The following is a 25,937-nucleotide window of genomic DNA, read 5'->3' as shown; positions in this document are numbered from 1 at the left end:
AAAACAGCTGGAGACACTGGCGTGTCTCACAAACATGGTTACGCTTGGTATCGCTCAATAGTCAATAGCAAATAGGCATGTTCAAGATTTACAGCAGATACATTCATACATGTTTCCGAAAGGGCTATACACGCAGACGCCAGCAGATGTACCGCGCAGCTCGGCCCAGGCCTCGAATTCTTCTTATTCATCTGGCCCCTCATGATGCCGTTGCAAACCACCACCATGGAATCAACGCCAACAAAAAAACAAAACTTCAACATGCGTCTAGAAATGCTCCTTCCAAAAGTCAAAAGACACTTCCTGGCACGTAGCCTGCTTACACGCCTTCTTGATGTCCCTGGCGGCCACGTTGGGACCGCAAAAGTAGACTCCAACCTTGGTTCGCAGTGTGCTTTCTAGACCATTCATATAGGTACGGTCGAGGATGCCATCACGCATCCCGCAGAGGAGGCGCTGGAAATCAGGGCGTCCAAAGTTTGTCCGGGACTTGAGCTCGGTCAGGGGATCTTTGTCTGTGCCTACCGAGTTGAGAACGATATTTTGTGCAGTGTTGGCGTCCATTTTCTGGGTGAGGTAGGTGTGTATACGGAGAAATTGGTCACCATCTGGACCGCCGAGGGACTGTGCTTCGAGCGAAGAGAGAAGAGTCTGGAACCATTCAAAGGACGAGGTATCCTTGCAGACCCAGATGAATTCAACACGACGAAGGCGCTTAGGCGGGTTCGGGCTCAGACGGAGGTGGTAGATGGACTTGAGAATAGAGGCCCATGGAGTGACACCAATTCCAGTACCGATCAGGACGGCGACTTCGTTCTCAAAAACGTCCTCGGCAGGGGCTCCGTATGGGCCGTCGATTCGAAGGGCCGGCATCTTTTGTCCGTGCTGCAAGGCGATCTCGTACATGCCCATGGGGTCAAGCTCGTCGTAGAGCTTAGACTGGGACTGGCCAGCGCCTAGAGCATCGGCAAGAGCGCGGGTAAAGTCACCGACCTGGCGTACGTGCACCGAAATATACGGGTCATGTGGGCATGATGTGATGGTAAATGGATGCCACTGGTGGTAACTGACTTCTGGGCAGTTGAGGAAGAGCCACTGCCCAGGTTTGTACTTCATGCTGGGCTTTGTGAACTGGATCTCTACAGCGTCTAGGATGCCGTTAGCAGAAAGTAGATGTGAATGCTGGAATTGTTCTTGGTGCTTACCATAAGGATGGCGGACCACCTTGACAATTTGAGTCTGTCGTCTGCAGCGAATCTCCCGGTAGAGGCGGTCAAACAGGTACAAACCACCACCGACGAGCTCCCAACGCCAACCTTCGTATCCGAGGCAATGCTTCCACCTGTTCACGGGGTCGAATGGCGACTGTGGGAGTGCGCTATCACGGACAAAACAGCTAGTGGTGTGGGTGTACATGCCGAGCAAGAAAGGGATGAACAAGTGGTGCGTGTACCAGAAAGTTTCGAATGATTGCTGGCGAATCCTGTGATGTGCCGTCGTGTAGATCATGAGCATACAAAACAACATGATGTGCCCGGTAACACCACCGCCCTCTGTGTAATGAATCTGTAGTGCAATTTGTGGTCTGACCTGGGATTTCTCCACGGTGTAGAAGCTAGTATAATTAGGTATGCTCTTGGGGAAAGAATCGAAGGATACTCACTTGATATAATGTGATGCTGTGTGCAGGATAGTAAAGAACAGCATCGCATATGCGACTTGCCTGTGGAACCATTGAGACTCATCAAGCGGCAAGAACCGTGCCTTGGGACGAAGCCAACGCAGAATGTTGCGGCACATGGGCATTACGATGACCATTGTGTCGACAGATAAAACCAGGCCTGCGCCTCGGGAAATCCATACGGAGTGCTGCAGAGTATCGTTGAGAGGCTTCAATTTAGGTTGGGCGACTTGTAGATGCCTGGTTTAGGTCAGTACGATAGCAATCGAATCCACTGCACCCTGAGAGACCCACCATCCTAATCCAAACAGCATCCAATGGAAGCCCCAGAAGAAGAAATGAAAGAAGAACTTCTGTGGAGTGAAGAGCCGGGCTATTGAACTGCGACCTGAGCTTGAACCCATGTTTGCCAATAAGCTTGAGAAATCTGATGGGTGATGTTCCTCTTCTACAGCAGGTTTTCGCTTGGGTCAAGGGTGATGGTTGAGAGGGCGTCGATTAAAGAGCAGCGATTAAAGAATGTAAGTGTATAGAAAACGGACCACGACGGAATAGAGGGAATCCAGTCGAAGTTCGACCCGGCCAGCCAGATACGAAGTGAAGAAAAGAATGTCGGCGTCCGGGACCCGCGGAGAATAGTGTGAAGAGAGAAAGAGAGAGGAAGTCGAGGTGGAGGACGACGCAATAGGGTCAGCGATTGGCAGGGTATTATTATGTCTTGGTGCTGGATTTCTGGGAGGAAGATAGACAAGGACTAGGTGAGTATCAGACGAGCCGTGGGATGGTGGGTATGGCGGCACCCTGTACTGAAACCTAGATGCCTGGTCCGGATGGAGGTGGCTCAAACCGATTTGCTGTATAGCCAATGTATTAAGGCGGATAGAACAGCTGTAGACTGCTCAAAGCGGAGCAGAGACAGGGTTATGGAGCAACGCACCCAGCCTCAATGAGTCGAATCAAGCTTTGTGGAATGGCAGCAGGGTGGAGAAGGATTGGGACCTATGCGATGGGCGTCTGGTGTGAGAGAAACGTTTCAGAGCTGTAGCGCCAGGCACGGGATCATGTTTTCCTCGCAGAGTTGAGACGAGACGGAAAATCGGAGCCTGAAGATGGCCAAGTAATGTTTGCAAAATGCGCCTGTTGGCTGTACTACAGTACTCTACTGTTATGCGTAGACCTGTAGGCTGCGTCTGTGGCGGAGAGGAGCGAGCCAGGGCGAATGCGCAATTCGGCGTTTTGCAATGGATTGCGGGCAGCGGGAAGGTGCGTGAGATGGTTTGGAATTGTTCTACAAACCTTCTTTCACGGCGATGGTCGATATAGGCACTGTGAGGTGGCGATGGTAGAGTGAGCGCTGAAACGGGTCGTGTACGAGGTTGTGAAGGTGGAAGGGGGAGAGAGGGGGGCGGCTGCAGATTTACAGTTGGCACAGTGATGGGCAGAAGTCGTAGGATCGATCGAAGCAGAAAATGGCCGTTTTCTGTAGATCTGACTTGGGGATCGATGAAGGAGGTAAACTTGTTGGTGATGACTATGAACAAGATGGAAAGTGGCAGAGTTGGCGCAATGATGCTTGCTCCTCTACTGATAGGAAGGTAGTATAGAATAGAGTATGTTTTGTCCGTCCAGTCTAGCAGCGAAGCCCTGCAGCGAAGCCGAGCGGGCCCCCAAGCATGCATGGTAAGGCTTCGCTGGTACGAGTTCTAGTATGTATCCCGACTTCTCCATTGGAGCCAGCGAGGGGCCGAGTTCGATGGTCTCCAAGCCCAGTGGCAGCTGCAAGTCGTCGATGGGATGTGTGGTTGGTAGGACAAAGACATGGGAAGCCAGGGGAGCTCCCGGGAGTGCAGGGTGGGTAAGCCTCGGCGCCATGGACACGACCAATGCGGGCTGCCCGCGAAGCGCTGGAATCAGGATGATCCCCTCCTAGGCCAGGCTGGCTGCAGCGCTTGTACTTAGTTGTACTATCAACTGTAGGTACTGACTGTGGCACCGTGGCACCGTGGCACTGTGGTACTGTGGTAGGTCACTAGGTACAGTACACCAGATCTCGCCTCTATTTTGGGGTACGAGTTGTTCCTGTTGGTCGCCATTTCGGCCCATTGAGAGTTTCCGTGCATACCGGTAATAGGGCTGTGATGGTGCCATGGAGGATCGAGGACATTGATTGCTCGATCCAATCCCTCGACGCATCTGGTCAACTAGGTATCCTCTTGCTGTGTAGTTAGTTGCCACTGGGTAAGAAGCCCATCAAGGAAGAGCCACAACAGGCCATCAAGGAAGAGCCACAACAGGCCATCAGGGAAGAGCCACAACAGACCCACTACGTGGGACTCGCGGAAGCATACCGAGAAGAAACAGCCGTTGCAGGCTGGGACAGAACCATTATCGTACGACATTGTTTGTCTCGACACGGTCATGCCTTGGGCATGGCCCTGATTCGGTTCGGAGAGGAACTTTGTAGGTACTATCGTGGCCTAGCATCATCTTGTTGGAACATGGAAGCGTGAAGACCCTTGGGGCCTGCAAGTGGAAACCGGCACTGAGGCAGTCCGTGAGGCTCCATCGTGCCACCACGCTCGGACACAAAGACAAGTCCCTACTGTCTACCTGACTCTTTCTCTCTCCCTCAATGGTAGCAGCTATGTATCTACAATACCATGACTGGTCCATGGCATGTACAGTACAGTACAGTACAGTACAGTACAAGTAGAGTAGGGAACTTGGTCGACATCCGCTGCTTCTGTCGGTTAGTGCTTTTGTCATTTTCACGATATACCGGTAGATGTAGCATGGTAGCTAGTAGCATACGGTAGGTATACCATAGCTCCCGTAGGATACCGATATGCATAACAGTATGTCGGTACCGGTACTATACCTCTACCAGACAGGTGATGGTGGCCTCTTGCCAAACGGCACACTCTCTACCCGCGATGGGTGGGATAGGCATTGTACGATGGAGGTACTGTGATCAAGACAGACATGGTGTGCATGGAGTCGTAATCATGGACTGCCATCCTCCAAGGCGCCATCCAGGATGCTGGTATTGTGTGGTGTGGGTTTTGTGACTTGAATCTTGCGGGCTGCAGAAGCGGGCTGGTCTTGGTCGCTGGCACATTGCATGCCTCAATGGCCCCTTCACCCCCGCCTAGCGCCAAGGCTCAGCCATCCAATCACAACTGCGCTACACCACATCCATGCAAGTGACGCCGAGTGGGTCCAGCGGCTACACAAACCACCATGTCCAACCTCCCCTCTCCCGCCAAGTCCACATTCGCCCGCGCGGGCTTGTTGCAATGGCACTGCAACTACCTAGACAGAATAAGAGAATGAGAGAGAGACACACAGACATACACACTCGCACTCACACTCACACACGGAGAAAGAGGGCCAGAGAAAGAACAGAAACCCGTGGGCCGTCAACGCATAAAAGTCCATCTACATTGGGACCTGACCTCCCGCTCACTGTCTATGCCTCTGCCCTGATACACCTCACGTCGCGAAAACCACACACAACGGCAACGATACGCTCTGCCTGAACACCTAACAAGCCTGAGACTCGCCTACACCTCAGCCATCCACTACCCACTACCTGACCATCACCGCCATCACCCCAACCTTGACTCTTTTCGACTGCGAGTGGACCCATCGCAGCCGACAGCCCACTGCTATAACAAACCCGCGACCCAACCTACCAAGCCGGCTGCTCTTGCGTCGTTCAGGCTACTGGTAGTCCACACGCATCCCATCTTTTGCCTGTTCTTCCCTTCTTCTCTTCTCCCAGTTTTCCCTTTTCTATACGCCGCGGGCTCGGTCTACTGCTCGTATCCTTTCTTTTAATTCACAATCACAAAATTTCGCAAGCATGGGAAAATTAATCAAAAATCACTGGGCGCGCCTCATTGTTCTCTCAGCTGCAGCCTGTAAGTCACAGGCCCCAAGGCAGCACATGCCATGTTTTTGTTCAACCACAGCTGTCTCTGCCGATACTGACTGTAGAGTAGACCAAGTAGCAGCTGCCATTGAAGGCTTTTTCTGGCCAAAGATCTTCTGGGACTTCCTCACAAAGAATCTTGATGGTGCTGTGACACCCGTCCCAGTCCTGCAGATACTGAATCTCCTCTTGGGACTCGTTGGACTTGCATGGGAGTGGCCATTACGACCGCTCGCAGGCACGGGACTACACCGCTCCATTGAAGCCCGACTCATCATCTACCCCATATGCGCTCTTTGCGCCCTTTTGCTCTACCAGGGAACCAACGCAGGACTGTACTACATCATTGGCATGGGCGCTTATTTCTGGGCATACAGTGAAGGCGAGGTACGACATGGTTATCCACCCACTTCCCCACGATAACGTGCTAATGCCCTGCCTAGATTGTCTGCCCAGAACCATGGACACTCCCAAAGAGAGGCTCCACGGTGCGGAAAATGGGCGCATAGTCCTTTGCCCATTGTTCACCTCGCATTTACACTTCTACTATATCCACATTGTTTCTCGGTACCATATAAATATTGACAATGACTACTCCGACCTGTATATTTTGAGTTTAGTATCCAAATAGGACGGTCATGTGGGCGAAACAGCTAGCACCGAGAGAAAGCCTCAAGGATCAGCAGATTGCTGTGTCCAGCGCGCGTGGCCATTTGGTTGCAGACAACCTGGATATCAAGCTACAAAAATTTATCCTACACACATCTACTAAACGTCCCCACTGGCTAATGACTTGTGCAGAGAGAATTACTGTAGCCATTTATTCCCGCATGCTTTCAATAGACTCACCAGCACTCCCTTGCTCATTGTCGTTTTTTCCTCCTCCAATGAAGATCACAAGTCAGCAACTGGTCCAATCTTCTCCTGACGCTGTCTAGGTTTCAGAGCGGCTAAGCTGCCCGCGCGTTGACAAGGCTCACACCTCTGGTGCCTCAGCAGGATAGTATCCTTCGCTTAGACACATCAATACGTACCCCGCAATCCCGTGATATTGCCTTTGGGTTCTGGGTGATGATGTTGCAATCATCCTCGGTGATAGGCATGCTCAAAAGGTACATTATACATGAATTTTTGCTGGTGCCATTTTCTCATCGCAATCCGCATAAATGACCAAGGTAATGTGATCTATCTTTCACCTGCACTTTTCCTCTCGAGCTTGCACGACTCTACTCCCCAGGCCCTTCGATCAGAATCTTGATTCCCTTGCCCACCTTGACATCTGCAAATGCCTTCTCTGCATCCTCAAACTTGACTTTGCCCGTGATCAATTCACCGATGGATATCCGTCCGCTAGCAACCAGATCAATGGCAGTTTGGTAGTCACCTGAACCGTAGCGAAAGGAGCCTTTGACGTTGAGTTCCTTTGTGCACATGGCCATGATAGGAAAGTTGATATCGGGCTTGCCCATGCCGCCCTGTGATGCTGTCAGTGACCTGTTTCTGTCCAGACCCGAGACAAAGTCCATGGAGATGTACCTGAACATAGGTGCCACCCATACGCAACGCATGTATCGCCATCTGAATACACGGTTCCGCCCCTGATGCATCGATGATGACATCGGCACCGGCGTCTAACCCGCATTCCTTGATCAAGTTGGCAGCGTTCTCTTCCGCGCTCACTCTTTGACTCTTGAAACTTGTGTTGGCGGCGTACTTGAGGGCAAATTGCATCCTCTCGTCGTTGATGTCAACTGTTACAATCTTCTTTGCTCCATATGCCTTTGCCACAGCACAACATAGCAAGCCTACAGGACCTGCACCAAAGACGACTACAGAGTCACCCGGCTTGACAGCTGCCTGTCGTGTAATGTGTACTGCAACCGCAGTGGGCTCCATCAGCGCACCCTCCTCCATGCTCATATTGTCGGGTAGTTTGTAGCAGTAGTCTTCAGGGAGAGTGTAATACCTTGCAAGCGTTCCGTCATACGGTGGTGTCGCTGCGAATGCCATGTCTGGGCACAAGTTATATTTCCCCTCTTTGCAGCGTACGCAGCGTCTGCAGGGAACTCCAGGCTCCATGGCAACTCGATCACCAATCTTCAAAGTCCTGACTTTGTCGCCAACGGCATGTATAATGCCTGAAGATTCGTGGCCGAGGACCATGGGCTTCTCGACGATGAAGTGGCCGATGCGGCCATGGACCCAGTAATGCACATCTGAGCCACAGATACCAGTCCACTTTGGCTTCACAATGACATCGTATGGCGAAGGGAGCTCAGGAATCGGTCGGTCTTCGTATCTGACTTTGTTGGGTTCTTGGAGCACGAACGAAGGGTTCTGAGTCTTGTGTGAGCATTGCTAAATGCCCAGTGGAAGCCGTCTCGTCAGGTTGTGTAGCACGCATGTGGCGCGCGTTACGTGATGCATGGAGGGGTAAGTAGATGATGGCGGGGCAATGGAGCTCACCTTCTGCGAAGATGTCTGTGTCGTCATCTTGAAATTCACACCGATTGTCTATAGCAACGAGGAGAACAGAGAGTGGAACTTTTTGGAACGGCGAACAAACTATAGAATGTGTACGTGCAACTAAAAAGACATGGCCAAGCATCGGTGGACCGCAGAGCATAGCTGCACGGTAAAACCATACGACCAACTGGTTGGATGCACTCCTCGATTGCAGCCGGGCTTGTGGATGCCTAGCAATTATCCGAGCTAATTACCCGGCGTTTACACTGCTGCTTGCAAAGAGCTATCCATGACTGTCGGCGCAGCTACCGATGGCGTTTTGCGTTTTAGCGCACCGTTCGTCAATGTGCGTGAAGCCAAATCAAACCCATCTGAGTAGAATGGTGGGGCCTTGCGGACACTCCTGGTCGGCCATTATCCGCGACGCCGGAAGAATCGGGCTTGAATATCGACGGTCAGTGAGATCAAGCTCACACGGGCGTTACTCATCTCTGCCAACAGCAGCTTTCCAGGCCCAGCATGACCACCAGCACGTTACGATGACAGCATCGTCCTCATCCTCGTCCGCCCCATAGTTTGTTGACGATTGCCAATCGTCGAAACCATTCTCCTCTCCTTGGTCTACAATTTCTAGTCCAATGTCTGACATACGCTGGCGAAAGTCTTTGATCTGTGGCAGGTACGCGTCACGATATGGGAATTCTACAATGACTTTGGCCTCATCCTCTCTTGAAAGCCATTGAGCGATGGAATTCGCAAGCATACGAGGATGATCCGGTGCGTACAGCGAGTCTGCTGCAAGGATGAGTGGGAATTTTTCTGGTACATTGGAGGCTCCGTAGGGAGTGACATGGTCGTCGAACGGCTCGTACAAGGCAGGGCAACTCCAATCCAGAGTAGCTGTGCGGGCCGAGCCATTGTTCTGAGATATTGTGTGATAATTAGCTCGCACATTGCGTGCAAGGTTTGGACATATCGACGACATGTCGGTGAGGTGCACATGGGCGCCCAGCCCCGCCATTGCAAGTCCTACGAGACCAGTGCCTGACCCAAGCTCCAGGACACGGAGCTTCCGGGTGTCCTCTGACGGCGTCAAATGGAATTTATGCAGGCGCTTGGCGAGAAGATATGAGGCAGCCCATGTCTTCAGGCCAAGTTCATCGCCAGTCATTGCAGGCTCATGAATACTGAGCTCGAAAGGGTTGGTCGCAGTAGGTATTTGAAAGGTGCGCGACATGGACCCCATGGCAGAGCGACCTGACCGTTCGCTCAGTCTAGCACTGGCTTGCTTGTATATCGCTTCTTTGGCATCCTCATCCTCAATCCAGCGCAAACCACTGCTGACAATGCTGGTAAGGTAACGTGTGACGCCTTCGGGATTGATGTCTATCTGGCCTGCAACCGCATCTCCGCTCTGATTGCTTGGGCCAGACGCACGGCTCTTCTCCCACGACGGCGGGACCGTGGTAAGAAGCGCAAGGGCTTCGAGAAGGATGTGTGCTGCGGGCTTGGTGTAGAGCTGAGGTAGGTCGAACACTGTCGAACCTCTTTAGCAGAAAGAAGAGGCTAGGAAGAGGTGTCGATGCAACATACCATGCAGCGTGGACATGACGTTCGCTGTCATCAAGGCGCAGATGTATGCTGGTGTCGCATTGCAGCGAACTGGCGGGTGAGCTGCGCAACAAATCCATGTTCGCTGAGGCGGCGCTAACTAGTACCTAAGTCACTTTTTGGTGCACCATGTAGGCCCCCCTTGGCACGAGAAACACACTCCCATGCAGGATATGGTATAGTACATATTCAAGTACTGGGCGGCACAACGCCTATCCACCGAGCATGTGGTCATTGCAAGTGTCAGTTATTCTTCAGGGTCGTCTTGAAGCCGTAGTACGCCTGATCCATGTCGAACTGGAACTCGCGTGCTTGCTCGTCGTCCAGCTTCTCTGACGCCCGCATTTGGTTCAGCGTGATGAGCCACTGCACAATCTTGCCCTTGCTCTCAAAGTCCTTGTCCGTCACCTTGTTCACAGCCTGTATGATCTCGACAAGCAGGGGATGCAGCGTGTCCTTTTCCACGAGTCCAATCTTGATGGCGTCTAGCAAGGTAATGAAGTTTTCTGTTGCATTCATGACCAGCGTCGCGTCGGCAAAATCGCCCTGCTGGCTGGGCTTGGATGGACCTTGTTCGACCGTAGCTGGGATGCCTACCCGCAGCCGCTCCAGGGCACGAGGACATTCCATCTGAGATCGGGTCAGCATACAGCCAGCCAAAGGCGCGCATAGTCGAAGATGACGCACATGCCACTCCTTTGTGAACTTGTCCAGATCCCCAAATGCATTGGCGACCGTATCGTTTGCCAAGTTGGACTTGTATTGCTTCAACAGGCGGTTGCATGTCTCGGTGTAGTCAGCCTCGGCGATGGAGTCTTTCAGATAGGCCTTCTCAATCGCGTCGAGGGTGATAATGATGCTGTAGATTTCGGCCAGCGAGTCGTTCAGGTCACGCTCGGCATTCGTTGTCGACAGCTTGACCTCCTACGGGGAAAGGAGGGGGGAAAGGAGTCAGCGGGTGCGCGAGGGCAGTGAGCAGCGGGACCACTACGTCGCATACCTCGTCGAGGTTGATGGTCGCAGAGAGTGCCGAGCGTGGCATGTAGGGTGTTGGCGCATAGGCCAGCTGGCGATTGGGATACATTTGTGGCAGAGTTCTCGTTTGGAGCGATGCTGTGATTTATGCGACACAGTTTCTGCTGTCTACCTTCAAAGAAAATGGTGCGCTAGGCAAAGAGGATCACGCTCAGACTAGGAATATGTACTGTATGGGAACATGTAGGTTAAGTAACTTGCATGGTCTTAATGCCTACCTCGGGAGAGGGCTGGACCCTGCAAAGCGAAACAAACCTCCCCACTTTTTTTGAAGCCGACTAGTGTTTTTTTTTGGTCTTCGAGCAAGCCTCAGGGAGCAGCATCACCACCAGTCCACCAGCACCAGCACTATTACAACGACCACGACAACGTGCTAAAGACGCCAGTACCCCGCACAACTGCGGACTACGTCGAGATGCCCGTCTCCAAGGCAACCAAGAAGTTCGAAAAGAACAAGCTACACGATGTCCTCAAGCGCCGCAAGGATGTCGCCAAGATTAAGCAGAAGAAGCAGATGGACGTGAAGAAGAAGGAGCGCAAGGCCAGAGATAACGCCAAAGCCGAGGCTCTCGAGGGTGATGATAGCGCAAAACCCAAGGCAAATGGGTCCAAAGATGATGGCTTCGCCGACATGTCCATGGACCACTTCTTCCAGGGTGGCTTCCAGGTGCCTGAGATGACCAAGAAGCCAAAAGTGAAAACGGGCAAGCGGAAGCGCACTCCAGTGGAGTCGGCCGGCTCTGACGACGAACTGGTTGAGCCGCGGACTTCTGACCTGGAGTCGGCATCTGACAGCGACTCTGGTGACGATGCAGATGCGCACAAGGAGCAACTCGCTGGGCTGGCCAGCAAGGACCCTGACTTCTACAAGTACCTCAAAGAGAACGATGCCGAGCTCCTGGACTTTGCCGAAGACGCCGACCTTGCAGAAATCGATGCGCTCAGCGCCAGCGAAGACGAAACGACGCCAAGAAAGAAGAAGACGAAGAAGACCGAGAAGAACGGGACAAAAGCAAAAGCGTCAGAGGAGATTTCGGATGACGAAAGCGATGCCACGGGGAGCAACGAACTCACAAGAAAGACTGTGCAGAAGTGGAAAGAGTCCATGGAGTCCAAGTCGTCTCTTCGAGCCATGAAGGAGGTCGTCCTAGCTTTCCGGGCAGCAGCACATTTGAACGACGATCAGACAGGAAAAGAATACAAGTACACCATATCGGACTCCGAAGGTACCCTTTTCCCCCATCGACGACTATGTTCTCAGGTCTGACGCATCATCTAGTGTACCATGAGGTCCTCGTTAGCACGCTCCAGCTCGTCCCTAAGGTGCTTCAACACCACCTGCCCGTGAAGGAGAGCGCTGGAGGCAAGATGTCAGTACAAATACCTTGGCCGGCTTACATATTGCTGACACTAACAGCCGTGTGCCCACCGAATCAAAGAAATTTCGCACCCTCACGCCGCTCCTCAAGTCACATACTGTCTCAATCCACCATCTCCTCGAGAACTTGTCTGATGCTTCCACACTGCGCATGACATTAGACTCGCTATCATCGTTGCTGCCGTACGTCTTGTCCTTCAAGAAGATTGTGCGTGAAGTCGTACGGTCGGTCTCGTCTGTGTGGTCAGATTCCGCAAATAACGAGATGAGCCGACTGTCCGCTTTTTTGGTCCTCCGCCGATTGCTTGTCATTGGTGATCCTAGTATTCGCGAGACTGTGTTGAAGCAAGTGTACCAGGGACTGGTCAAGGGCGCAAGGAACACCACTGTACACAACATTCAGGGCATCAACTTAATGAAGAACACTGCATCCGAGCTCTGGGGCATCGATCCTACCGTTGGCTACACGACAGGCTTTGGCTTCATCCGCCAACTCGCTATCCATCTACGAACGAGCATCACCAACAAAACCAAGGACTCTTACAAAACCGTATACAATTGGCAGTATATTCACTCACTAGACTTTTGGTCCCGCGTGGTAGCAGCTCACTGTGAGTCTCTGCGTGAGGCGGAGTCTGGAAAACCATCGCCACTTCGACCGCTCATCTACCCCGTGGTCCAAGTCACGCTCGGCGCGATGCGACTGATTCCAACCGCACAATATTTCCCTCTTCGATTCCAACTTGTGCGCTCACTTCTTCGAATCTCCTCCGCGACAGCAACTTACATTCCTCTCGCGCCGGCCCTTGTCGAAGTCCTCAACTCAGCAGAAATGAAGAAGCCACCGAAGCCTAGCACGCTGAAAGCTCTTGACTTTGGTACCACGATCCGCGCAACAAAAGCTTATCTACGAACGCGAATTTACCAAGATGGCGTGGGTGAGCAAGTCGCCGAGCTTCTAGCCGAATTCTTCATCCTCTGGACCAAGAACATTGCGTTCCCAGAACTAGCACTTCCTGTCATCGTTATGCTGAAGCGCTGGGTCAAATCCATGACGAAGAAGAGCACTGGAAACCGCAATGCGAAGATCAGTGCGCTCGTAGCGTTGTTAGTGCAGAAACTCGAGGCAAACTCGCGATGGGTCGAAGAAAAACGAGCGAAGATTGACTTTGCGCCCAATGACCGCGCCGGGGTTGAAAGTTTCCTCAAAGAGCTGGGCTGGGAGAAAACGCCTTTAGGCGCGTACGTGGCAGGCCAAAGAAAGTCGCGAGAGGCAAAGGCGAAGATGTTGGAGGACGCGAGGAAGACGGATGATAAGAAAAGGAAGCAGGCTGAGCAGGCAGATGGGAGGGGTGCCCAAGAAGACTTTGGAGCCGAGTCGGCGGATGAGGATGACGTGGACATGGAAGAGCTTAGCGATGAGGATGCTTGAAGCAAGGAGGAGAGGGAAGATTATGAATCCATGGGCATTTTAATCGTTGAACGACGAGTAGGAGGGTGTTATGCTACGAGTGTAATCTAGCAGGCTCGATATACCCACTCATGTCAGAAAGAAAATCGATGTCACGCAGCCAGCTCTATGGGTAGAGTTCAGTCCGTGTAGACTAATTCCCTCTTATTATCACGCTTCAAAGTCATTGTCTGAGCCCTGTTCCACTCCTACATTTTCGACGAGAACGACCAGGCGCGCTTGCGCACACGTCAGTCTAAACCCCACGCCAAAACCTCCCCTGCGCAATCATACCTTCCAAGCTTTTCCCACATACTCCTCGACGTCTTCGAAAAACTCTCTAGGCTTTTCCAACGCGGCAAAATGCCCGCCTCGTTCGTGTTGCTTGTAGAACACCAGGTTGGCATGCTTCTCCAAAACAGACTTGATCCCAGGATCTAGTTCGTGAGGGAAGAAAGAGAAGCCCGTGGGCTTTTGGTGAAACTTGAAGCCTGACCGGTTGGGTCCGAACAGCTCTCTGTAAGGGTAGATTGAGCGCGGAAACGAGGAGGTGTACCAATAGAGGGAGATGTTTGTTAAGATTGTATCGAGGGAGGGGTCCTCGTCTGTCCATTCGAGAAACTTTTCGCCAATCCTGGATTGAAATTTAGCTTGTACATGAGGGGTGATGGCGGATTATGGGAAATAGTGGGAGGGAATGGATGGCTTACCAGGCGAGTAGAGCGAGGGGGCTGGACGAGAGCACAGCGCCAATGGTATTAGGTCGAGAACCATGTTCCTGGGCGTACGCTGTTCCGCTGGCACGCCATGTCGCAGCGCGATCGAGGGCCTTCTTTTCGAGAGGGGAGAGCGTGTTCTCATCAGGTTGATCAGGGGTAGTAAACATGTTCACTGCAAAACTCTTCAGTCAGCGCCCGATACAGGGCGGCAAGAAGGGGCGATTTGCACGCACAATGACAGCCGACGCAGGCCTCATATTCCTGCGAGAGCAACCTTGCCTGGAAACTTCCCACATCTCCTCCCTGCGCAAGGTACTTTTCAAAACCCAAAGCCAGCATGAGCTGATTCATGATTCTCGCGCTGTCCGCCATGGTCCACTCTTCCTCCACAGACTGCACCCTGCTGAGCGTATAGCCTGGTAACGAGGGAATGATGATATGATACGGCAAGTCCTTTGCACTATACTTTTCCCTAATGACTTGACACATGGGCAAGAACTCTATAAAACTACCGGGCCATCCATGCATGAAGATGATGGGAATCGCATTCTTGTTCTGCGAAAAGAGGGCGACAAAATGGACGTCGACATTCTCAATCTGCATCTTGTAGTTTGGGAAAGAATTGATGTGGGCTTCTTGGGCGCGCCAGTCGTATTGGTTGAGCCAATACTCCTTGGTCTCCGAGAGCCATTTCCGTGAGGGGCCAAAACGACGGTCTTCTTGTCGGCCTGCCCAGGTATCAGGGGGCAGAGGGGAGAGTTGGAGAAGCTGATGCCATTCGGAATACTCTTGGTCTGAGATGTGGAGGGTGAAGGGCTTCGCAGTGGTGGGGGGCGAGTATGACATGATTATTGGGAGCAGGCAGGATAGACGGTGATGAGTGTGCAGTGTGTGCAGTAATGCTTTGGGGTACTGGAATCTCTCGACTGTTCCCTCTGAAGTCTCTCTCTTCGTGTCTCGTCGTGTCTCTTCGTGTCTCGTCGTGTCTCGTCGTGTCTCGTCGTGTCTCGTCGTGTCTCGTCGTGCTTCCCTTGCTGTCTACTCTCTCCGCCTCTGATCTTCCCTGGTGGGCGTTGGCGTCATCGATCAGGAGCTCGGGAGCAATCAAAGGCGGGGTAGATCGGAACGCTGACCGGGCGCGAATGACACGACAGAGATATGGTACTCTACTGGTGCTAGGGTAATGAAATAATGTCAAGCTGGGCTGGCTAGCTTTGGTGGATGGCTGGTCACTCTTGCTGAATCCCAGGTGCAATTTTTTTTTATCTTTTTTTCCCCCCTTGGTGTGTTCAAAGTGAGTCCACGCTAACAAAGACTTGTATACCTAGGGTACTATGCAAACATACATACATACACACACACACCTCGAGGGCCTCAGCGGCAGTATAGCAGTCGGCATTCTTCTTTCTCCCTGATACCAGCGCATCGCCGTGTAGCGAGTAGCCCCCGCACAGAACACATGGCTCCCGCTCTGATCGCTGCCATTGACCTGGCCAACTACGCCAGTTCAACGCGGGGTTTGAGTGTCGATGCACTGTCCTATATCGGCAATGTCTTCTTTCGAGTCACCGACGATGCCATTGACCAGGCCCTGGCTCACCTGAAGCAATCCGTCGGCCGCTTCGCCAGCTACGTTGCCGTCGACGCCATCACCGCCATCAATGATGTCGTTGCCCTTCTCGATGCTGGCGCGGCCAAGGTCTTCGTCACCCGCCCGCAGCTCTATGCGCTCCTATCCGAGAAGATCGCCCAGGACCGCCTCGTGCTCGTCCTATCCGGCAATACGACAGCGCACCTCACCGAAGCCCTGGCGGCGACCCCACAGGTCGACCTCTATATGCACCACGTCCAACACGTCAAAGTCGACGAGCCGTGGCCGACCAAGCAAGGGCCAGATCGAGCCAATGTCTTCGTGTCGTTTGCAGAGGCTCGTATGGATAGTGTCCTGCCGCTGACCAAGCTCTCCACCATACCCATCATACCCGCCGAGCACCTCACCGTCGATCCGCAGCAACAGCCTGCCGCGTTGAGCGTCGCGAAGCTCCTCATGGCCAATGCCACCAGCGACCGACCGGACGGCTTGTTCACCACCTTGGTCACCGACGAGCGCGGCGTAGCCCTTGGTCTGGTATACAGCAGTGAGGAGAGTGTGGCCGAGAGCCTGCGCACGGGACGCGGCGTGTATCAGAGCCGGAAACGGGGTCTGTGGTATAAAGGCGAGAGTAGTGGTGATGTGCAGGAACTCGTCTCCATGTTGCTAGATTGTGATCGTGATTGCCTACAGTTCGTCGTACGACAGAAGGGCCGGGGCTTCTGTCATCTAGCAACCCCAACCTGCTTTGGAGAGTATAGCGGCCTGTCGCGTCTTCAGAAAACACTCGAAAGCCGTAAAGCTTCAGCCCCCGAGGGCTCCTATACCGCCCGACTATATCAGGACGAGCAACTGTTAAGAGCCAAAATCCTCGAAGAAGCAACAGAACTGTGCGACGCCAAAACTAAGCAGGAAATCGCATTTGAAGCCGCCGACCTCTTTTACTTTGCTTTAACCAAGTGCGTGGCTGCTGGAGTCTCATTAGAGCATGTCGAACGCAATCTCGACGCTAAGAGCATCAAGGTCAAACGACGTCAAGGGGATGCCAAACCAGCATTCGCTGCTCAGGCTGCCGCTGCTGCTACGAGTCAAACTCCCAATGGCCCTAGTACGACCGTGTCTGTCGAGGAAGCTGCGTCGGTGCCAAAAAGTAAGCAGGACCCAGCGGGCACACGACACGGTCGCATTCAGATGAGACGATACATCACTGCCAACGAGACCCCGGATACCATCACGGCCGCGTTACAACGCCCAGCTCAACGCGGAAGCGAGAAAATTGTCGACATTGCCAAGCCCATCATTGAGGCTGTAAGGACAAGAGGAGACGCTGCACTTCTCGAATACACGCACAAGTTCGAGAAGGCGACTTCATTGACATCGCCTGTTTTGAGAGCGCCGTTTCCTCCAGAGCTGATGCAATTAGCGCCAGAAACTTCCAAAGCCATTGATGTGTCTTTCGAAAACATTCGCAAATTCCACGCTGCGCAGAAAGAGGACAAGCCATTAAGGGTGGAAACAATGCCAGGCATTGTTTGTTCGCGCTTCGCTCGACCAATTGAACGCGTCGGGCTCTATGTTCCTGGTGGTACTGCCGTTTTGCCATCCACTGCACTCATGCTGGGTGTACCAGCTATGGTGGCTGGCTGCAAAAAGATTGTTATCGCAACGCCTCCGCGCTCTAATGGTAAAGTGACACCCGAGGTCGTATATGTCGCTCACAAGGTCGGCGCAGAGTCCATTGTCCTCGCTGGCGGTGCGCAAGCTGTTGCAGCCATGGCATATGGTACTGAAAGTGTTACCAAGGTTGACAAGATTCTGGGGCCCGGCAACCAGTTCGTGACAGCAGCAAAGATGCATGTCTCCAACGATACCAACGCAGGTGTTAGCATCGATATGCCCGCAGGGCCAAGTGAAGTTCTGGTGATTGCAGATGCGTTTGCCAATCCAGCCTTTGTCGCCTCTGACTTGCTCAGTCAAGCAGAGCACGGTATAGACTCACAGGTCATTTTGATCGCAGTAGGACTAAATGAGTCCCAATTGGCTGCCATCGAGGACGAGCTCCACAACCAAGCTATGGCGCTTCCACGCGTAGACATCGTTCGCGGCGCAATTGAGCACTCCATTACACTTGCTGTGAGCTCGATCGAAGAAGCCATGATGCTGAGCAACGAGTACGCCCCTGAGCATCTCATCTTACAGATCGAGGATGCAGAGAAAGTCGTTGACCTGGTGGAAAATGCTGGCAGTGTCTTTGTGGGCAAGTGGACTCCTGAGAGTGTTGGTGATTACTCTGCAGGTGTGAACCACTCCTTGCGTAAGTCTACCTGTTCGCTAGTAGATCCTGTATTCGCTAATTCATCTTGATAGCCACATACGGCTACGCGAAGCAATATTCTGGCGTCAATTTGGCATCCTACGTCAAGCACATCACAAGTTCTCAATTGACAAGAGAAGGTCTCGAAAATGTTGGAGCTGCAGTTATGGAGCTTGCGCGCGTTGAAGAGCTTGAAGCGCATCGTCGTGCTGTTAGCTTGCGATTGGGCTTAGTATAGTCAAGTCTCTGCCCGAGTTATGTGTATATCACTATGTTGTATAGTCGTTGTTCCAGAGCGCTTCCTCACCATTCTAGATTTTGCATAGTAGCCACCAGCGGCATGTCATTGTAGCTGCAACGGGTATAGGCGATGTATACTTCTAACTTGCTACACCCAGAGCCTGGGACGGGCATGAATGTCAATTTGGATTCTGAATAAGGGGAATTTACCTATCCCAGGCGTCACACATAGCCCTACGCCGACCAGCATGGATCATGTCATTGGTAATCTCATTGATGCCTCCTCATTCCTTTGCGTCCAGGATCATACAAGTTTGCCTAGCTGCTTATTCGCTCAATACACGGATGAAGTTTTTCCTGCCCTGTAATGATCTCCAGGATGGGTGTTTCAAGGGATCCTGAAACAACGCCCTCGAGAACTAGACATTATCGACCCACCAACCAATCCTTCAGTTTGGACGTTCTCGATGTTAATATAAGCGGCTCACCCGCACGCCATTGCGTTCGATGCGTGATCCATCTGGTCAGCATATTTGGTCATTTTTGATCCGTCCCTTCTTTACCCCTACATTCTTTCGAAAGCCACCACCACCGTATCAATATATTGGAAGTTGAGCCTTTGTTATTCCCTTCCTACATCCGCCACGACCAATTCGGGGCCAGTTAGACAAGATAATGCATATTCGCGGATCTTCCATTTACTTCGCCGTTGTTGGTCTTTCATCCACAACTGCCGTTCTTGCCGCCGTACAACCCTACGGTCAATGCGGTGGTTCGACGCACACAGGCGAGACAACTTGCGCTAATGGCTGGACCTGTACCAAGTACAACGATTACTACAGTCAATGTGTTGCTGGCCAGGAAGCCGGAAATCCTTCTACATCGACTGTTGGCAATACTACCCTCGCTAATGAGCCCACCCCGGTACCAGAACCACCGATCAATGGGACCAGTGTTCTTATTGAACCCTCTGCTGCTCCTCCAACTTCTGGAAATGCGTCTGTACCCTTTATTAATTCGACGACACTCGCTACGGCTGTGGCGACCACCTCTACTGCTGTGATTTCGTCACCGGTCGCCAGCGTGGCGCCGATTTCCAGCTCCATTCCCAACAATGGAAGTGGTGGAACAGACTGTTCTCTTGATGCTTTGTTCAAGGCACATGGCAAGAAGTATATGGGTGTGGCCACCGACCGTGGGGTCCTTGCCAAGGGAGACACTAAACAGATTGTCATAGACAACTTTGGCCAGGTCACGCCTGAGAATAGGTATGTCGAATTTCTTGACTAATCCGTGAAGCTCATGTCATGGACCATTATGCAATGTACTAATATAATGAACGACGCTAGCATGAAGTGGGATGCTACAGAAAATGTGCAAAACACATTCACCCTATCTGGTGCCGACGCTCTCGTGTCCTTTGCCACAACAAACTCTAAGCTGATTCGTGGCCACACTACAGTCTGGCACTCTCAACTCCCGAACTGGGTGTCCTCCATTTCCGATAAGACGACCCTGCAAGAAGTAATGGTGTCTCACATACAGAAGCTCATGGGTCAATACAAGGGCAAAGTCTACGCCTGGGACGTCGTGAATGAGATTTTCAACGAAGATGGCTCTTTTCGTAGCTCGGTTTTCTACAATGTTCTGGGAGAGGACTTCGTCGCCCTCGCCTTCAACACGGCCCGTGCCGCCGATCCAAACGCAAAGCTCTACATCAACGACTACAACCTAGATTCCCCATCTTACGCAAAGACAAAAGCTATGGCGCGCAAAGTGAAGGAATGGGTTGCAGCAGGCGTCCCCATTGACGGTATTGGCTCCCAGGCTCATCTTGCCAATAGTTGGCCAATTGCAGATTTTCCCGCCGCATTACAGAGTCTGTGCCAAGTAGTGGATGAATGCGCGATTACCGAGCTAGACATCAAGGGTGCTGCAGCTAGTGATTATCAGACCGCTGTGACTGCGTGTCTGGACGTGGAAAATTGTGTGGGCGTTACGGTTTGGGGAGTTGCTGATCCGGACTCGTGGAGGGCGAAAGATACACCTTTGTTGTTTGATGGTAGTTACAAAGCGAAGGCGGCGTACACTGGGCTTTGCGATGCTCTTAAATAGAATAGCACTGTCAGAAGTAAAGATTGGGCAAGGAGGTTGCGACTGTTTCCATTGTACATTTTCAGCTTTCCAATTGAATATTCGAGTATTGAGTATCCACTGGGTTTTCGAGCATATATAGCTATGAATGTGAGACTTCCAACTGACGGCGATGCTTGTGGGCTTTTCATGGTTCAGTGTGCTACTGCTCCAGCATAGGCTCAATGTGTCAACGGGATCCATGGACTGAATTAACAAACTTCGCCACCGTTATATCCGGACTAAGTATCATCGACATTCACCAAAGGTCAAATTAGCTTGAAATTAGTTGGTAGTTACCATTCCATTCTTCCCTAACATGTAGAATTGTGGTCACTATACTATGATAGCTTGAAAGCAGTCTATGAGTTGTAGACGTGGATGACATGAGGATTGCAGTAGGCCAGCACACCAGTATTACCCCACTCGCCACCAATACCTGATTCCTTTTGTCCGCCAAAGTAAGCCTGAGGTATCAGCTTTTCAAAGGAATTGACGAATACAGAGCCAGCTTCTAGTCGTCGTGCAACCTTCGCCGCCTTCTCAACGTCCTTGCCCCATACACATGCAGCAAGACCAGCCCTAGTGTTATTTGCGCGTGCGATGACCTCATCGAGATCAGACCACGGCTGCGTAGGTACAATCGGACCAAATGGCTCTTCTTGTACGATGCGGGAATCGTTGGGCGGGTTGTCGATGATGGTGGGCTGGATGAAGTAACCCTCTGATGCTAGAACGTCTGGCTCACCGACGGCAAATTTGTAGCCCTTTGCCTTGCTATCCACGAAAAATTCCTTGACGCGCTCGTATTGCATTTGGTTCTGCACGGGCCCTAGCATATTGTCACCGTCGTGCGGGTTGCCAACTTTGAATGTCTTTGTGACGTTGACCATCTCTTGGACAAACTCCTGGTAGATAGACTCGTGGATGTAGATGCGCTTGGTCGCTACGCACACTTGTCCACTGTTCTGGAATGCACCCATAACCACCTCGGGGGCGACTTTCTTGATGTCCACGTCGGGAAGGATGATGGAAGCGTCGTTACCTCCAAGCTCGAGGGTGACGCGCTTTAGCGTCTTTGCCGCAGTTTCCATCACCTTCTTTCCAGTAGCGGTCGAACCAGTGAAGGAAATTTTAGAAATGTCTGGATGTTTGCACATGGACACTCCCAGGTCGTTATTACCACCGACTACCTGAAGGACACCAGGAGGAAGGACCTCTTGTGCGAGCTCAGCAAACTTGAGAGCGGTGTAGGGAGTGAAAGGTGACGGCTTGACGATGATACAATTACCGGTCAATAAAGCAGGCGCAATCTTTCCACAGGAAAGAATGAGAGGGAAGTTCCACGGGCAGATAGCTAGAACAGAATTAGTACCATGACGGCTCTAGACAGATAGATCACATACCTCCACAAACACCAAGCGGCATGTATTCTGTGTAAACCGTCTTCTCGTTATCCTCAAAGGTTTCACTGGGTATTTGAAGTGAAATATGGTGGTTGAAGAATCCTACGACGCCACCGACTTCAAGGGCTGCGAATTTTCTCTGCATTTAGGTATGAGCAAGTCTGCGAGTATTCTCGGAAAGTGAAGCCTACCGGCCTGCCCAACTCGGCGCAGAGCAGATTGGTGAACTCGTCAGTGTAATCACTGTAAAGCTCAGCGAGCTTGCCCATGGCTTGCTTGCGCTTCTCAATACCGGCATCCCGCCAGGCGGGGAAGGCTTTCTTCGCAGCCTCGACAGCGTCGTCTAGGTCTTTTTCGCTCGCAACTGGCACGCCCCAGAGCTCCTTGCCAGTTGAAGGGTTGACGCCATGGTGAGTCTGATCCGAGCCACGCTGCTTGCCATCGATGATGTTGTAGAATTTCTCGAAATCAAGGTTGGCGACTTTTGCGGGAGACATGATAATTTGTGGCGTGTTGCGTATGAATGGTCGGGTCAGGTATTCAAGAATGCATTAAGCAGTATCAAACAGGTTATCAGTCCTGTCAAGGGAGTCCTAGACATATTTATCTTGTTGCCGCTTATAATGCACCGATATGCGCGGTCTAACGTCTGTTATCCTCGGTACAAGCACCAGGCCAAAACGTGATGGTTAACCTAGTCTGGCTACGTTGGACTTGGCTACGGTACCGGTAATCCCCATCAATTGCCCCACCTTGGAGATGTTGCATGCAAAGAGTACGGTAGCATATTAGCCTAGAGTAGCCACCTTCAAGAGGCTGTAGAGGTGTCTTGCTAATATAGATGTCGTAGGCTAGTGTTACAACCTTGAGTCAGAACACTGTGACTGACACAACACGCCGCGTCCACGATACCAAGGCAGAAGGCTGGAAGGACGCCCTGCCGCCCCTGCGAGCTACCAGTGCCGTAGTGGTTGCGAGGCAGTCACGTGACTGATTACGACGCCCAAGGACTATTGCTAGTAGCAATCACGACTTTCACGCTGAGCGACAGCCGTGCTTACAACCATCGTGATCCGTGACTGATTCAGAGCCTATACCTAGAGGTACTAGGCCCTGCTCTAGCTACAGTACATCCACCTACCGGTACTGCTCCAGCCGCAGCCACCAAAGGTCATAGACCACAGAACATTCATTAGGGCTTCTGACTTCAGGCTCTCACAAGCGGATCAACATCCGCATCCCGTCAACTTTCTCCCAAGCCAGCACCAGGCATAGCTGCGGCAGAAGGCGATTGTAATCAAGTAGGAATTGATGAACGAGTATTATAATGTTGTTTATCATTTGTAGCTTGTCAGTATTGTCACGCAACGCAGCTTATCATGTCCATGGACACGGTATGCAACTATCTGCACATGCAGCCTCAGCTTACCCCCCTTCTACATCCATCTAGGATTATTTACCCGATGTACATAGTAAGCATCAGCCCTCTCTACCAAGTTCCCCGCTATACGGGAGCAGTCTTAAGCTCTGGCTTCGCCGTCACTAACAAGAATGTCATTACCCATCAATAATGGCAGAGGAAGGCCTTCTTGTATACCAAGTCCTAGATCCACCAGGAAATGCCATCAGACTCCTCAATTTGCTGCCCGGACAATTCTCAGATGACGTCTACATCTCCATCATCCACGAAAGGCTCCAAGACGAACCTCGCACACCCTATGAATGCCTCTCGTACACATGGGGCTCCGCAACGCAAGCCCACCAGAAGCTGTACATTTGGCAGAAGCACAACACCGTCGGCGGCGAAAAGCTTAGCCTGCAGTATCTCAACGTCCGCACTAACCTCATGACCGCACTGCAACATCTACGCCACCATGATCTCCCGCGAGTGCTCTGGATCGACGCCGTATGTATCGACCAGACGAATCTCACCGAAAAGGGCCAGGAAGTAGCCCGCATGGGACAGATTTACAATAAAGCTTCGCGCGTCGTAGTCTGGCTCGGCCCAGAAGACGAAAGTACGCCGTTGGCTCTGGACATCATCCAGCGAATAAGTAAAGGTGTCGAGTTGACGTGGGATCACCGGGGCATTAACCGCACGCTTCCCGGGAGCGAGGCGCAGGTCCTGGAGCAGCGGCCCGAGGACTCGGCACTGAGTCCGGAGCACTGGATGGCGTTGAGTAGGTTTCTGCGCAGACCATGGTTTAGTAGACTGTGGATTAGGCAGGAGGTGCAGTTGGCGTCGGAGGTGCGGGTTCTGTGTGGTAAGAAGAAGGTGGATTGGGGAAGTTTGGAGAAGATGAGCGTGTTTGTGGAACATAAGATGGATAGGAAATATATCGGCGTTCAGGAAATTTTGTTCTGTCGCTCGTTGTTTAGGTACTTGGGGTCGGATAGGTACGCAAGTCCGCGTTCTCTACCACAGAAGTACACAGTACACGTTACGGTATTGACGCTGATGACGAAGATCCATTTTTATATGCTAACGCCATCTCTTCCACACCAACAGTTTAATATACACCCTCCACCGCTCAAGCCTCTGCAACTACTTTGACTCCCGCGACCTCATCTACGCCAACCTCTCCACCTCGACCGCCATGTCCGGCCTGCACATCGCGCCAGATTACTCTCTCACTCCCGCTCAAGTCTACAAAGATATGACGCTACGCTATATCGCCCGCTTCCAGACCCTCGACCTCTTCCGCTCATGTGACTTCGAAACCTGTCCACCAGGTTTTAATTCGTTTGTCCCGGACTACGCGAGCCCGAAATCAGAATCGCGATTGTTTGCTGTGCATGCGCATGCTGGGTCCCAGCAGTCGTATGTGGGTACGGGGGATGGAGGTATAGTTGTGAGAGGAGTGGATGTGGATGGTGTATGTAAAGTGTCACCTGCACGCAAACCCCTGGCTGTGCGCACGCATGAAGACGACAATCACGCAGACATAATCGCTACGTATCGCACGTGGGAGCCACCCGGACTCATGGAGTCTCTGTATCCGCTCGGTGGAACTCTCCTCGACGCTTTCGTCCTACTCCTCTCCAACGGCTTTTGCAAGGATGCGTATTACGATGGTCACCTACCCACGTTCGCAGAATCCCGCGACACATTTATAGCGTGCGTATGGTCCAGCGGCGATGCGGAGTTGTGCACGGAACCTAATCATAGAGCGTACATCAAGGAACTTACTAGTGATCGGCGGGGAGAAGTGTTTTTCACGACAGAGAAAGGGTATTTAGGTGTGTCTCCTGCGAGTGTCAAGGCTGGTGATGCTGTCGCCGTACTGGCGGGCGCGAGTGTGCCAATTGTACTGCGGCCGCAACACACCTTGGACAGCAGAAAGTACCAGATCGTAGGTCCATGTTACATCCAGGGTCTGATGCTCGGGGAGGGCTTACTCGGTCCGCTGCCACCGGGCTGGATGGGCGTGATGCACGAGACTCGCAAATGGTGTTTCCAGACTACAGATAGTGTGCTTAGGACATGGGAGGATCCGCGGCTGTGGAGTTTGCCGGGGCATTGGCAAGCGCATTTCTGCGATATCCAAAATACAGTGGAGAGTTGTCAGGGAGGCTGCGAGATTAAATATGTGAGGGGTGCGAGGTTGGCGGATCGTTGGTTTTTAGATATGAGGTCAGGGGAGAGAAGGAGAGAGGATCCGAGGTTGACTATAGAAGGGTTAGAGGAGGGTGGACTTGTGCTAGAAGCTTTTGAGCTAGTGTAAGACTTTTGTCCACCTGCTCAAGATCACATTCTGGCATGGCAACCTCATGGAGCGTCATTTCCACCCAGATGTAGCGTATATGCAATTACTGGGCCTCAGCACCGTGGTTTCTGGCTGGTTGATGATCGAGTGTACCGGTATGGCTCCTCTGGCAGGGCATGGTATGGTGACTTGGACGGTACCGGTAAAATAGAGCCAGGTACCCAGTACTTACCTCTTCTCGTAGTAGAATACAGTATAACACGTACGACCAG

At 52.1% G+C, this 25,937-nt stretch overlaps 12 protein-coding genes across 12 annotated transcripts; 5 read left to right on the top strand and 7 right to left on the bottom strand.

Annotated features, from left to right (window-relative positions):
* Positions 1 to 267: 267 nt before the first annotated feature.
* IAQ61_001146 (uncharacterized protein) lies at positions 268 to 2,085 on the bottom strand (the record flags this gene model as incomplete). Its single annotated transcript, XM_003841073.1, has 4 exons — positions 268 to 1,148; positions 1,206 to 1,615; positions 1,664 to 1,921; positions 1,976 to 2,085. 4 exons carry the CDS (start codon positions 2,083 to 2,085, stop codon positions 268 to 270), a joined length of 1,659 nt encoding a protein of 552 aa, XP_003841121.1.
* A 552-nt stretch (positions 2,086 to 2,637) lies between these two features.
* On the bottom strand, positions 2,638 to 3,801 carry IAQ61_001145 (uncharacterized protein; the record flags this gene model as incomplete). Its single annotated transcript, XM_066094995.1, has 2 exons — positions 2,638 to 3,035; positions 3,699 to 3,801. 2 exons carry the CDS (start codon positions 3,799 to 3,801, stop codon positions 2,638 to 2,640), a joined length of 501 nt encoding a protein of 166 aa, XP_065955303.1.
* A 1,745-nt stretch (positions 3,802 to 5,546) lies between these two features.
* On the top strand, positions 5,547 to 6,124 carry IAQ61_001144 (uncharacterized protein; the record flags this gene model as incomplete). Its single annotated transcript, XM_003841075.1, has 3 exons — positions 5,547 to 5,604; positions 5,686 to 6,002; positions 6,059 to 6,124. 3 exons carry the CDS (start codon positions 5,547 to 5,549, stop codon positions 6,122 to 6,124), a joined length of 441 nt encoding a protein of 146 aa, XP_003841123.1.
* A 717-nt stretch (positions 6,125 to 6,841) lies between these two features.
* IAQ61_001143 (uncharacterized protein) lies at positions 6,842 to 8,108 on the bottom strand (the record flags this gene model as incomplete). Its single annotated transcript, XM_003841076.2, has 3 exons — positions 6,842 to 7,090; positions 7,152 to 7,952; positions 8,082 to 8,108. 3 exons carry the CDS (start codon positions 8,106 to 8,108, stop codon positions 6,842 to 6,844), a joined length of 1,077 nt encoding a protein of 358 aa, XP_003841124.2.
* A 454-nt stretch (positions 8,109 to 8,562) lies between these two features.
* On the bottom strand, positions 8,563 to 9,690 carry IAQ61_001142 (uncharacterized protein; the record flags this gene model as incomplete). Its single annotated transcript, XM_066094994.1, has 2 exons — positions 8,563 to 9,617; positions 9,675 to 9,690. 2 exons carry the CDS (start codon positions 9,688 to 9,690, stop codon positions 8,563 to 8,565), a joined length of 1,071 nt encoding a protein of 356 aa, XP_065955302.1.
* Positions 9,691 to 9,935: 245 nt separating this feature from the next.
* On the bottom strand, positions 9,936 to 10,776 carry IAQ61_001141 (uncharacterized protein; the record flags this gene model as incomplete). Its single annotated transcript, XM_003841077.1, has 3 exons — positions 9,936 to 10,322; positions 10,380 to 10,616; positions 10,693 to 10,776. 3 exons carry the CDS (start codon positions 10,774 to 10,776, stop codon positions 9,936 to 9,938), a joined length of 708 nt encoding a protein of 235 aa, XP_003841125.1.
* A 200-nt stretch (positions 10,777 to 10,976) lies between these two features.
* IAQ61_001140 (uncharacterized protein) lies at positions 10,977 to 13,537 on the top strand (the record flags this gene model as incomplete). The annotated part of the gene is made up of 3 exons (XM_003841078.2): positions 10,977 to 11,953; positions 12,007 to 12,097; positions 12,145 to 13,537. Exons 1-3 carry the CDS (start codon positions 11,143 to 11,145, stop codon positions 13,535 to 13,537), a joined length of 2,295 nt encoding a protein of 764 aa, XP_003841126.1. The 5' UTR covers positions 10,977 to 11,142.
* Positions 13,538 to 13,764: 227 nt separating this feature from the next.
* On the bottom strand, positions 13,765 to 15,120 carry IAQ61_001139 (uncharacterized protein; the record flags this gene model as incomplete). Its single annotated transcript, XM_003841079.2, has 4 exons — positions 13,765 to 13,794; positions 13,850 to 14,189; positions 14,266 to 14,446; positions 14,508 to 15,120. 4 exons carry the CDS (start codon positions 15,118 to 15,120, stop codon positions 13,765 to 13,767), a joined length of 1,164 nt encoding a protein of 387 aa, XP_003841127.2.
* Positions 15,121 to 15,733: 613 nt separating this feature from the next.
* HIS3 (imidazoleglycerol-phosphate dehydratase) lies at positions 15,734 to 18,965 on the top strand (the record flags this gene model as incomplete). Its single annotated transcript, XM_003841080.2, has 2 exons — positions 15,734 to 18,179; positions 18,233 to 18,965. 2 exons carry the CDS (start codon positions 15,734 to 15,736, stop codon positions 18,415 to 18,417), a joined length of 2,631 nt encoding a protein of 876 aa, XP_003841128.2. The 3' UTR covers positions 18,418 to 18,965.
* Position 18,966: 1 nt separating this feature from the next.
* IAQ61_001137 (uncharacterized protein) lies at positions 18,967 to 20,677 on the top strand. The gene is made up of 2 exons (XM_003841081.2): positions 18,967 to 19,687; positions 19,769 to 20,677. Exons 1-2 carry the CDS (start codon positions 19,095 to 19,097, stop codon positions 20,532 to 20,534), a joined length of 1,359 nt encoding a protein of 452 aa, XP_003841129.1. The 5' UTR covers positions 18,967 to 19,094; the 3' UTR covers positions 20,535 to 20,677.
* Positions 20,678 to 20,855: 178 nt separating this feature from the next.
* On the bottom strand, positions 20,856 to 22,706 carry IAQ61_001136 (uncharacterized protein). Its single transcript, XM_003841082.2, has 4 exons — positions 22,653 to 22,706; positions 22,150 to 22,600; positions 21,959 to 22,097; positions 20,856 to 21,909 (listed from the first exon to the last, which is right to left on the bottom strand). Exons 2-4 carry the CDS (start codon positions 22,453 to 22,455, stop codon positions 20,915 to 20,917), a joined length of 1,440 nt encoding a protein of 479 aa, XP_003841130.1. The 5' UTR covers positions 22,456 to 22,600; positions 22,653 to 22,706; the 3' UTR covers positions 20,856 to 20,914.
* An 804-nt stretch (positions 22,707 to 23,510) lies between these two features.
* On the top strand, positions 23,511 to 25,840 carry IAQ61_001135 (uncharacterized protein). The gene is made up of 2 exons (XM_003841083.2): positions 23,511 to 24,355; positions 24,468 to 25,840. The coding sequence occupies exons 1-2, from the start codon at positions 23,529 to 23,531 to the stop codon at positions 25,681 to 25,683; spliced, it is 2,043 nt and encodes a 680-aa protein (XP_003841131.2). The 5' UTR covers positions 23,511 to 23,528; the 3' UTR covers positions 25,684 to 25,840.
* Positions 25,841 to 25,937: the final 97 nt, after the last annotated feature.

Source organism: Plenodomus lingam (assembly GCF_022343315.1).
Source record: "Plenodomus lingam strain CAN1 chromosome Unknown contig_11, whole genome shotgun sequence".
Taxonomy (NCBI): Eukaryota; Fungi; Ascomycota; class Dothideomycetes; order Pleosporales; family Leptosphaeriaceae; genus Plenodomus; species Plenodomus lingam.
Note: the sequence above shows the minus strand (reverse complement) of the source record. Positions and strands in the feature narration are given on the sequence as shown.